Source organism: Quercus lobata, chromosome 11 (assembly GCF_001633185.2).
Source record: "Quercus lobata isolate SW786 chromosome 11, ValleyOak3.0 Primary Assembly, whole genome shotgun sequence".
In the NCBI taxonomy this organism is placed as follows: Eukaryota; Viridiplantae; Streptophyta; class Magnoliopsida; order Fagales; family Fagaceae; genus Quercus; species Quercus lobata.
Genome location: NC_044914.1, coordinates 13212420 through 13224442, shown reverse-complemented (window position 1 = coordinate 13224442; position 12023 = coordinate 13212420). Strand labels below are relative to the sequence as shown.

Below are 12023 nucleotides of genomic sequence, written 5' to 3'. Positions count from 1 at the left end.
GTGTTTCACGGTTATCTATAATTTTCAAATTTTGCTTTAGCATGTTGTATGAAATTACCAATAGGGCTTATAGTGGAGCCCATGCACAATGTGTTGTGCACAAAAATGTATGGACACATGTTATATGTATGATTTAATATGTGTATGGTGTGATGTTTTATTCTTCACAAAATTTTATTTAAAAATCAATTAGATGTGTTATTCCAATTTACATAGTGAGAGATGATTAAGAGCTTAGCGAAATTTTCGATCTTATTATGTAGAAAGGAATATCATGGTCTAGTTGGATTTTTTGGAAATAAAATCTAAAAATGTATGTGCTAATGTCAACTTGTGTAATGAATGTAGTGAACATGGCCACTAAGAATGTAGTTGCTGATCTAACTAAGGGTGAGAAACTAGATGGAACCTACTATGATATGTGGCATAGAAAAATTCAATATCTGCTTAATGAACAAGAGGTCCTTGAAACCCTAACCAATGTGATGATGCAACCTGAAAATGGGAATACTGTCCAACATCGCCGTGACTTAGAGGCCTATGAGTCTTGGGTTAAGAAAGATCGTTGTGCATGCTTCACTATGCTGAGTAGCATGCATAACGATCTTATTGGGGAGTTTGAGAACTACCCAAATGCCCAAGAGATGTGGAACCAGCTTAAGATTGCCTTTGGAAGGACTTCAGCAACTAGGTTGCGAGCTCTTACTTTGAAGTTGAGCAATATGTTATGGATTCAAAACATAGCATATCTGAACATCTAAGGACAATGTTAGCATTGATCCGTGACCTAAAGGCTGCTGGTAATAATCTCTCTGATGAACAATAGGTCACAGCGGTGATACGTTCATTGCCTAAACCTACTTGGGGGCAAATGAAGCTTGTTTTGACACATAGTGAGAATATCAAGACTTTTGCTAATATTTCTCGTCATCTCGAGCTTGAGGCAGAGCGTATGGGAGCGCACCAAAACACCTTCCTTGTCGCCCAATCTGGGCAGCGGAAGGCATTCAGGTCTAAACGCAAATGACAAGGGAGGAATGCCAAAGGAGTTGGTAACCTTGGTCCTAAAGAAGGCAAGATAGCAAAGCACCAAAAAGGCAAGCATGCTAAGAAGGAAAAGGCAAAGATCAAGTGCTACAACTGTGGTAAGAAGGGTCACTTCGCTCGTGAGTGCACTGAGCCTAAGAAGGTATCCATTCTTAACAACTCTGCTATTACTTATGTTTGTACACATGTTTTTGTTGCTCATACCATTCCTGGGTGAATTGTAGATTCAGGAGCAACCAAACATATAGCCAGAGATAGAGTTGGGTGTGTGGATTACAAAAAGATACCAACAACCTTCATTTGCCCCCAAGTAGGTTCAGGCAGTGAACGTATCACTGCTGTGACCTGTTGTTCATCAGAGAGATTATTTCCAACAACCTTTAGGTCACGGATCAATGCTGACATTGTCCTTAGATGTTCAGCTATGCTATGTTTTGAATCCATAACATATTGCTCAAACTTCAAAGTAAGAGCTCGCAACCTAGTTGTTGAAATCCCTCCGAAGGCAATCTTAAGTTGGTTCCACATCTCTTGGGCATTTGGGTAGTTCTCAAACTCCCTAATAAGATCATTGTGCATGCTACTTAGCATAGTGAAGCGTGCACAATGATCTTTCCTAACCCAAGACTCATAGGCCTCTAAGTCACGGCGATGTTGGATAGTATTCCCATTTTCAAGTTGCATCATCACATTAGTTAGGGTTTCAAGGACCTCTTGTTGATATTTCTCGTTATCTCGAGCTTGAGGCAGAGTGCATGGGGGCGCACCAAAACACCCTCCTTGTCGCCCAATCTGGGCAGTGGAAGGCATTCAAGCCTAAACGCAAAGGACAAGGGAGGAATGCCAAAGGAGCTGGTAACCTTGAGCCTAAAGAAGGCAAGATAGCAAAGCGCCAAAAGGTCAAGCGTGCTAAGAAGGACAAGGCAAAGATCAAGTGCTACAACTATGGTAAGAAGGGTCACTTTGCTCATGAGTGTACTGAGCCGAAGAAGGTATCCATTCTTAACAACTCTGCTATTACTTATATTTGTACACATGTTTTTGTTGCTCATACTATTCCTGGGTGGATTGTAGATTCAGGAGCAACCAAACATATAGCCAGAGATAGAGTTGGATGTGTGGATTACAAAAAGATACCAACAGGCACGCCGTACGTTATTTTGGGTAACGGAGCTCAAGAAGAAGTCATAGGAGTTGGAACCTACCAACTCAAATTGCGTCTGGGACGTACGATACTTCTTCATGATGTGCTCATTGCACCTGGTGTCCAATGTATTCTATTTTCAATACTTACTATGCTTGGACTTGGATTTAGTTTCCATTTTGATGGTCCTCAGTTGGATTTTTATTTAAATAAAACCTTGTATGGACATGGTTATTTATCTAATAATTTCTTTATGTTGGATTTAGATCATTCCTCTTTTTCTTTCATTGCTCATAATGATGATATTTCTGATTCTGTAATGTGGCATGCTAGACTTGGACACATAGGAAAAGATAGATTGGCTAGACTAGCTAGAGAAGGCCTATTGGGGTCTATCACTAATGTAAGCCTACCTATGTGTGAACCTTGTCTAGCTGGAAAGGCCTGTAGGAAGCCTTTTGGTAAGGCTCCAAGGGCAACTCATCCTTTGGAATTAGTCCATTCAGACATATGTGGACCTATGAATGTTAAGGCACGCCATGACGCCTCTTATTTTCTCACATTTATAGATGATTATTCACGTTTCAGTTATGTCTATCTGATTTCTCATCGCTTTGAAGTATTAGATTGCTTTAAGCGCTTTGTGGCAGAGGTTGAGAATCAAAAAGAAAGAAACCTAAAGGTTTTTCGAACTAATAGGGGTCATGAATATTTGTCTAAACAATTTTAGGAACTATGTGAGGTAAAAGGGATACGTAGGCAATTGACGATTCCTGGTACTCCACAACAAAATGGTGTTGCAGAGAGAAGGAATCGTACTCTATTAGAGATGGTTAGATCGATGATGGCACAAGCCAACCTTCCAATTTCGTTTTGGGCGATGCATTGATGATTGCTGCCTACATCTTTAACCGTGTGCCTTCTAAGTCAGTTCCCACAACACCATATGAGTTATGGATTGGTGCAAAACCTAATTTGGAGAACTTGTGGCCTTGGGGTTGTGCAGGTTTTGTTCACAATACTTCCCATAAGTATGGGAAATTGGGCCTTAGAGCAAGTAAGAAAATCTTTATAAGATATTCAAAAAGCTTAAAGGGGTATGTAATGTATGGTGAACATTCTAATGGTGGAATGACAGAGATAGAGTCTCGTGATGTCAACTTCATTGAAGATGATTTTCCAAGCATCAGTGAAGCAAAACAAGATCTTCAGCTTTATGAGCTGCAAGAACTTGAAAATGTCATACCATCTTTGGGCGAGGGTGGAGAATCACAACTTCATCTTGAAATCGCCAAAGATAGTGGGAGTGATTTTACTCCTAGTGGGAGCAAACCACTAGATAGTGACACACAAGGATCCAAGGTACGTAGAAGTGAACGTGGAACTATTCCCCGTCGTCATTTTAAGATTGAGGGGGAATCTTTTATATGTGATTCACTGGACCTTGATGAGCCTGCTTCCTATGAGGAAGCATTAGCTTCACCTGCTTCACATGAATGGATAGTTGCCATGAAGGATGAGATGGATTATATGGCAAAGAATCAAGTTTGGGAGTTGTTTGACCTTCCACCTGGGCGCAAGACCATTGGAAACAAGTGGGTCTTAAAAATAAAGCGCAAGGCAGATGGATCGATTGACAAATATAAGGCTCGTCTCATGGCGAAAGGTTATACCCAAAGAGAAGGGATAGACTATGAAGAGACGTTCTCCCCAGTAGTGAGATTTGTCTCTATTCGCCTTATTCTAGCTATTGTTACACATTTGGATTTGGAACTCTTCCAAATGGATGTAAAGACTACATTTCTCAATGGAGAACTAGACGAGGAGATCTATATGGATCAACCTATTGGCTTTGAGGTCAAGGAACAAGGGCGCAAAGTGTGCCGCCTTAAACGTTCCATTTATGGCCTAAAGCAAGCGTCTAGACAATGGTATTTCAAATTTCATAAGACTATTATTTCGATTGGTTTCGAAATGATGGAAGAAGACCATTGTGTATATGTCAAACGATCAGGAAAGAGTTTACTTATCCTGTCTTTGTATGTGGACGACATTTTGTTGGCTGGAAATGAAATGGAGATAACTGTCACCACCAAAAGGTGGTTGTCCTTTATTTTTGAAATGAAGGACATGGGAGAGGCTAATTATGTGCTTGGAGTTAAGATCTTCAGGGATCGCTCAAAGAAACTTCTTGGTTTGTCTCAAGAAACTTACATAAAGATGATCTTAGAGTGATTTCGTATGCATAATTCCAAACCCATGGACACTCCAATTGAGAAGGGACATACATTAAGCCTTGAAGATTGCCCTAAATTAGAAAAGGAAAAGAGAGAAATGGCAAGAGTTCCCTATGCAAGTGCAGTTGGAAGTCTGATGTATGCTATGTTGTGTACTCGACCAGACATCTGTTTTGCAGTTGGTATGGTTAGTCATTATCAAAGTAATCCAGGACCTGTTCATTGGCAAGCAATTAAGAGGATTTTTCGATGCCTTTGTGGGACATCGGATCTCATTCTTTGCTATCAGGGTGGAGATTTGAGATTGAGAGGATATTTTGATGCTAACTGGGCTAGTGATAGAGATGAGCGCAAGTCCACTACAGGTTATACATTTCTACTTAGTGGTGTAGCTATCTCTTGGTGCAGTAAGAAACAGTCTTGCATTGCTTTATCCACAATGGAGTCTGAGTATGTTGCTTGTTCAGCAGCAGCACAAGAAGCTGTTTGGTTAAAGAGATTTTTCCAAAGCCTAAGGGTGACATCTCTTGTAGATGAAGCTGTAAAGATGTATTGTGATAATATGGTAGCCTTGTCTCATGCTAAAGATCCTAAGTATCATAGCAAAAGCAAACACATACAAACTCGCTATAACTACATTCGTCTTGCTATTACACAAGGAGATGTGATCCTCCAACATATCTCCACTAGCAGGATGGTGGCTGATCCACTTACTAAAGCCATTGCTAGAGATGCCTTTCAGGCTCATGTTAGGAGTTTGGGACTTTGTAGGATTTGATATGTTTTTTGGATACCTTATGGACATTTATGTTTATTCATACTTTATGCAATAATGATGTTATTCATTTTGATTCATCTTGTGATGTAATTGACATTGCATACTGAGCACACATTATTTGAGAATATGTCATCAGGCTTAGATCGGTCTACTCACATAGACGATCACCCTAGCGCTTGAGTAGCAAGCAGGATGAGACATAGTGATCACTTTGTTTTTCTGTAAATTAAGTAAGTGATCATCTTGACGCTTAGGGAGGCGTGCAAGATAATATAATGAATGTTGCCTTAGCTAAGCTAAGATGAGACTTATGGGAGTCACACTTGAAGTGTATCCTCAACTTCATGAAGCTTGAATAAAGCCAAATGTGAGATCTTGGACAGGAACTTGATGTGTAACTGTTCGAGTACTTCAAAAGACAATGATCGTACCATATAATTGCACCCTTATCATATGGGCAAAGTTTGTGAATTTCGTTGCTAGCCTCATTAACACGCGCCTTGCAGTCTATGGTAGCAACGTCTCCAAGACAAAGAGCAAGCCCATAAGTTTGGTATGGGTACCAACCTACTGAACCAAGACCAAAACCAAGAGGAGGGGCTTGGTAGTTAAGGTTACCTAAGAGCTTTCTTCTTAGGTTTGATTCATATTGATCATTAGTGGTGAAGTTTTCAGAGCTTGAACAAATATTGTAGAGAGGGCTGGCTCCAAAAATGGTTTGCAGAAAGAGAGCAAAGGTTAGAAGGTAGATTGAGAAGGTGAAGTGTGAGGAAGACATTTTCAGAAGGCAATGAAAGGATGATGGGTTTAATGTATGGACTATGGACCCTGGAGCACTTATTTATAGTAATCTCTGCTTCAACCTATCTAGAGAAGTTAAAAGGGCTGACTATTTCTTCCTTATCATTGTTGAAGTTGACAAGAAAGTGTCAATGTGGGCTGCGCTATTTGCAAAAGTCAAAAAATTAGGAACTACAGCTACATTTTGTTCAAGTTAGTGGATACAAAAAAAAAAAAAAAAAAAAAAAAAAAAAAAAAAAAAAAAAAAAAAAAAAAGAAAAAAAGAAAAAAGAAAATGTAGGCGGTGACAATATTGAATTCCAATCAAAAGTAAGCGGTGACAAAGTCGCTATATATTATATTATGAATGAATGAACTTGAAAGTTAATGTGTCATTAGATTTATTTTTTATTTTTTAAGTTTATTCACCTAATCAGGAATCAAGAAATCATTTATTAAGTAATATCATAAAAATAAAACGTAAGAAGTTGTGGAGACCAATTGATTTTAGAATTAATAAAAAAAAAAAAAAAAATTTTAAAGTAGAAATTTTACTTACGGTCCTTAAAATTTAGTCCAACTTTGATTTTCGTTTCTTAAATGATGAAAGTTACAATTTTATCTTTAAAAACTTAAAGAAAGATACATCAGTTTCATTTTACTTGAAAGAACCGTGTTAGTAGCAGAGACGAAGTGTTAGCATGAAATAACATGAGTTGGTTTAAGTTTAATGTTGATTGAGATTCTGTTAAAACTTCAGCAAATTGATTTTGTTGAGGTCAAATATGTATGTGTTGGTAAATCTGAGTTAAAACACATTTTTAACGTATTTGAGTCTTAGTTTTTAGTGTCCTTAAGTATATTGAAGAACTACATTTGAAGACAAAAAAACAACTCAAGCATGTGCTCAAGATAGTAAAGTTTTTGCTATCTCAACATTAGCCAATCTATCAAAGAACCAGCTGCAATCGTACGTCAGGGTTCTAGAACAACTTTAAAGCTACTTTTCTTAGCCTTCATCATTAGAGATCCAAGAGAACTCTGTTGTGACATAGAGAAAGATTTTCATATCCAGAGCACTTTTCATCAAAGAACCAACTGCAATCTTGAACATCTCGAGTTTTGCACTAAACTAGTTTCCAAAGCTATGAAGTTTGATGAAGTTGAAACTTGACCTCATCAAAATGCTCCTCGTCAATATCGATGGATGATCTCCTGTACTTGTTGCTAAGAAAAGAAAGGCAAAGGAGGTTTCCACCAGCGTGAAGCCAATTGAGAATACTCTGATACTAAAGTCAGCTTATCAATTCTCAAAAAAGCTTCTCACAAGTGTCTCTCTAATTTTTCATGTCCCTTTACCTGAGTTCCATTTCCCTTTTTATAGTTTGCTTCGGGTTGGTGCAGTTATGTCTGTTAATGCTACTCCGAGCGTTTTTCTCCTGAGGAACGCGGCATTAATTGACAATGATGATTCCATTTAAGGTGTAATGGATGACTGTAGGGCCACCATTACTCTTGTAATTGTTGCGGCGCAGTCATTGCTTGTCAGCTGTCCTAATGGCATTTATTTGCGCCTTCAATGAATGCTGGTCTGGCTCGTCTAAAAGGACGACGTACGATGACGGGATTTTACGCATACTCTTGTCCCCAACTTGAGTGTGGCTAAGATCGTCTTTTATCTAGACGATGTTATCTTGATACTCATCAAAGTTCATAGTGTTCTAGTCAAATTATTGCACCCTCTACCTTCAACAACAACCAAAAAAAAAAAAAGATTGTTTGAAGTAAGTCAAGGATTGGGTATCCAAAGAAATTCACTTGGACAAGTAGTCCAACAGGGTTGGTGCTAGGCTCAAATAGCATTAATAGGTTCTATTGCAGGTAGGTATTTCAGGATTGACTATATTACTTATACTTGTAATCTCAATTTTTTATAATTGGTATTTTCCAATCACAACCATATCACGTGCGTTTAAATTTATTTTTCGTTGCATTTAGTATTTACAATATAGTTGTACCTATCACATATTAAATTGGACAATTGTGTAATTTGACTAATTAATCAAATGCTAGATCTAAAAAAAAGTGTTGTAAAATAGCTTGTAGCTATAGCATTACTCTTCCAATTGGAAAATGCTAGAGCTACAAACTATTTTACAACATTTTTTACAAACTATTAATGTGGTTATTAGTAAATGAGTAATGATACATCCATATACTATTTTACAATATTTTTACAAAATGTAGATATGACAAATTCTTACTGATTCTCATTTGGGCTCACCACTAACATCATTTTTTAACTTACTAATAACTACTTACCGCATCATTAATTTGTAAAAAAAAAAAAAAAAATGTTGTAGCTCTAGTATTTTCCAATTGGAAGAGTATTGCTATAGTCACAAACTAATTTACAATATTTTTACAAAATATTGATATGGTCAATTCTTATTGATTCTCTCATTTGATCTTACCGTTAACATCACTTTTCTATTTATTAATAATCACTCATCACATTTATAGTTTGTAAAAGAAATGTTGTAAAATAATTTGTAACTCTAACATTTTCCAATTGGAAGAATAATGTTATAACCACAAACTAGTTATTTTACAACATTTTTACAAAATGTTGATATGACCAATTTTTACTGATTCTCACCTGGACCATCACTAACATCACTTTAATTAATTAAGAGTATTGTTATAGGCACAAATAATTTCATAACATTTTTACAAACATTTAATATGGTCAACTTCTTACAAGTTTTAATCTAAGTCCACTATTAACATTACTTTTTTATTAAAATAATTTGTAGCTATAGCATTACTCTTGCTCATTTCATTTTTTTATATATACAAGATAAAAATTCTACTCTATTATAATCTAAGTATATATGTATGTGAAACTTCCTCCTTGAAACTTGAACCCAAACACTTTCCCTCCCACACCCCACAAACACTTATATTTATGGAGTATTTATTCATTATATCACTAAATGAAATTTAATGACATATTAATATATAAAAAGTCGAATGTTGATGAACCTTCATGAGCATAAATTTCTCAATATCCCAAATTATAGAACATGCATATCAACTATCAACTATCAAGCTCTGGTTTCTCAAAAAAAAAAAAATAAAAAAAAATAAAACTATCAAGCTCTGAAGATTACTTTACTAATTAACTGAATATTTCGAAAGAAAGAGAAAAATCTCATTAGACTTTTTTTTTCTTTTTTTTTTTTTGAATTTGAATTTGAATCTCACATTAGACTGAATCATTACATAGACGCGTACTTGATATTTTACGGAGACGTATAATGTTTAAATTTCCAAACGGTTTATAGTAATTAAAGTTGAATTATTTACATATTCGTACCTATTCAATTCCCTTTGCTAATCATACTCACCAATGACCAATCACCGTGCACCTTGAGTCCTTGAGTCATATAACCTCTGCAAAAGGCTATTATATTTTATTTTATTTTTCCTTTGTATATTCAGTGCTGCGCGTACGGTGATCCAACATCGTCTAATCAAGGTTTAGCGGAAAAAGTAAGAGGAAAATTTTAAAACTATCAACTTATTGTGCCGCTAAATGATTCATGAATTAGTTTTAGGTTTAGACTTTATAAATGAGAGATTTATAAATGGAGTCTTATTCATTTATGTAGGACCAGCAGACTAGGTGTTGGCAACCAATGACAAAAAATTGAGTCTTGTTAAAGTTTCAATGTAAATTAATAAATCCAAGATGAAAGCTCAAGATTTGCTGGGAAAAAAAAATTTGTGTTTTTGTCGGTTCAACTACAAGTTCGACCAATCAAGATGAGTTTGATAGCTAGTTTGACCGATCAAAATTGTAGACTCAGTTTTTCAGATCTAACGTGATTTATTATATCTACTATACACATAAGTTTTTGAAACCCTAATAGAAAACCTATATAATGGCCCATTAAGCACAACTTATTAAGTGGTTAGAGAGACAAAAACCCTAAATTTTTCATAAAGTAAATATGAGCTTCCACCTATTCAACCGTGAGAGTTCAAGAGCATATGGAAAAAAATCAACATGGTGTTACTACTGCCATAGTGTAGATCTTGTATGAAGCCATATAGTAATCCAATCTATAATAGTTACTGGACAAACCTTTAAGTGGATTTCTTGGAGTCACAAATGAGGAGTTTTTGTACAATCAATTAACTACAAATACTGATTAAATCTTTGAGCGAAGATCTCAGAGTAACAAATAAGGGAGTTCGTGTACAAAAATCCATAATCGAAGAGTCCATGAATTCGGAGCTATGTGTGATCATACAAGTACTATATGAGGTAGGAATAGATATAGGATTAAGTATATTGTATAAACTTCAATGCAATTAGTGGACATATTGCCTTGAGAACTATTTAGATTAAATCCTATCCAGGTTTTTTTTACTATGAAACAAATAACTTCATTGGTTTTCCTAAGACTCCATATTGTTGTCTTCTGTTATTTCCGTTGGATTTACTGCTTTATTTATTACTTTATTGGTGATATATTTTTAATTTGTAGCAATTAACCTGTAAAATCAACCAAAGGAAACCCTAACAATTTATATAATTAGAAAAATCAATTAAGAAAATCGAAAAAAAAGAAAAAAAAGAAAAAGAAAAAAAGTCAATTTTATTGGAAAATAATTTTATAAATATATTGGTTCAAAGAAAATTAAAGAATTGTAGAACATTATTCTTGTGTATCCCCTCAAAAGTGATGTCACACACAAGCTCTTGAAACCTAGAGAACTTGAAATCTAGTTAAGCACTGATAAATGGGTAAATCTCATATCTTATGATGCAACTCCCACCAACAACTCTCCCTCCTTCTTTCCCATCACAACAACTAGGAAGTTGACCAATTGCACCATCAAGACACTGTAAACATTCAACGGTAGAAAGGTCCCATGTGCATTGAGCCAAGCCATAGAGTTTGGTTGATTTTCCTAGCTCTAGCTCTCCAATCGCATACTTTTTTGTGGTGAAAGATGCATCCTTGGCTAGTTGGCTCAATAACTCCCTACTCTTTTGGTTAAATATAGTTAGCTCACTCACATTTTGCACATTCAACAAAGAGAACCAGTTTTCATTATCAATTTGACCCAAGAAATCCTTGTTTGAGTACTTCAAATGACAATTATCGTACCATATAATTGCACCTTTATCATATGGGCAAAGTTTGTGAATTTCGTTGCTAGCCTCATTTACGCACACCTTGCAGTCTGCGGTGGCAACGTCTCCACGGCAAAGAGCAAGCCCATAAGTTTGGTACTCGTACCAACCTACTGAACCAAGACCAAAACCAAGAGGAGGGGTTTGGTAGTTAAGATTACCTAAGAGCTTTCTTAGGTTTGATTCATATTGATCACCGGTGGTGAAGTTCTCAGCGTTTGAACAAAAATGGAAGAGAGGGCTGGCTCCAAAAATGGTTTGGAGAAAGAGCGCAAAGGTTAGAACGTAGATGGAGAAAGTGAAGTGTGAGGAAGACATTTTCAGAAAGAAATGAGAGGTATGATGGGTTTAAGGTATGGACTATGGAGAGTGGAGTACTTATTTAGAGTAAATCTGAGCTTCATCCTAGCTATCTGGATAAGTTAAAAGGGACTGACTATTTCTTCCTTATCATTGTTGAAGTTGACAAGAAATTGTCAATGTGGACTGCGCCATTTGCAAAAGTAAAAAATAATGGGAGAATGAAAATAAATAAATAAATGTGTTTCAAGGACCATGTACCTGCATTAGCGTAATCCTCAAGTTCCCAAAAAGAAAAATTGCAAGCATCGCCGGCACAAGAATAAAGAAAACGACAATATTGAATTCCAACGAAAAGTAGAAGGTGACAAAGTCGCCAGAATATTAAAGGGAAAAGTTCCAAAACATTATGACTAGAAAGTTAACGAGTCATTAGATTTTTTTTTATTGTTATTTTTTATTTTTTATTTTTTTATTTTTTTTTAAGTTTATTCACCTAAATCAGGAATCATGTAATCGTGTAGTATT

General features: G+C 35.9%; 1 protein-coding gene across 1 annotated transcript; it reads right to left on the bottom strand.

The window, feature by feature from the left end:
• Positions 1–10784: 10784 nt before the first annotated feature.
• LOC115967934 (cysteine-rich repeat secretory protein 38-like) lies at positions 10785–11513 on the bottom strand. Its single transcript, XM_031087092.1, has one exon. The coding sequence runs from the start codon at positions 11511–11513 to the stop codon at positions 10785–10787; it is 729 nt and encodes a 242-aa protein (XP_030942952.1).
• Positions 11514–12023: the final 510 nt, after the last annotated feature.

Excerpts from the sequence above, each read along its gene's own strand:
- LOC115967934 (XM_031087092.1), bottom strand. The coding sequence starts at position 11,513 with ATGTCTTCCTCACACTTCACTTTCTCCATCTACGTTCTAACCTTTGCG.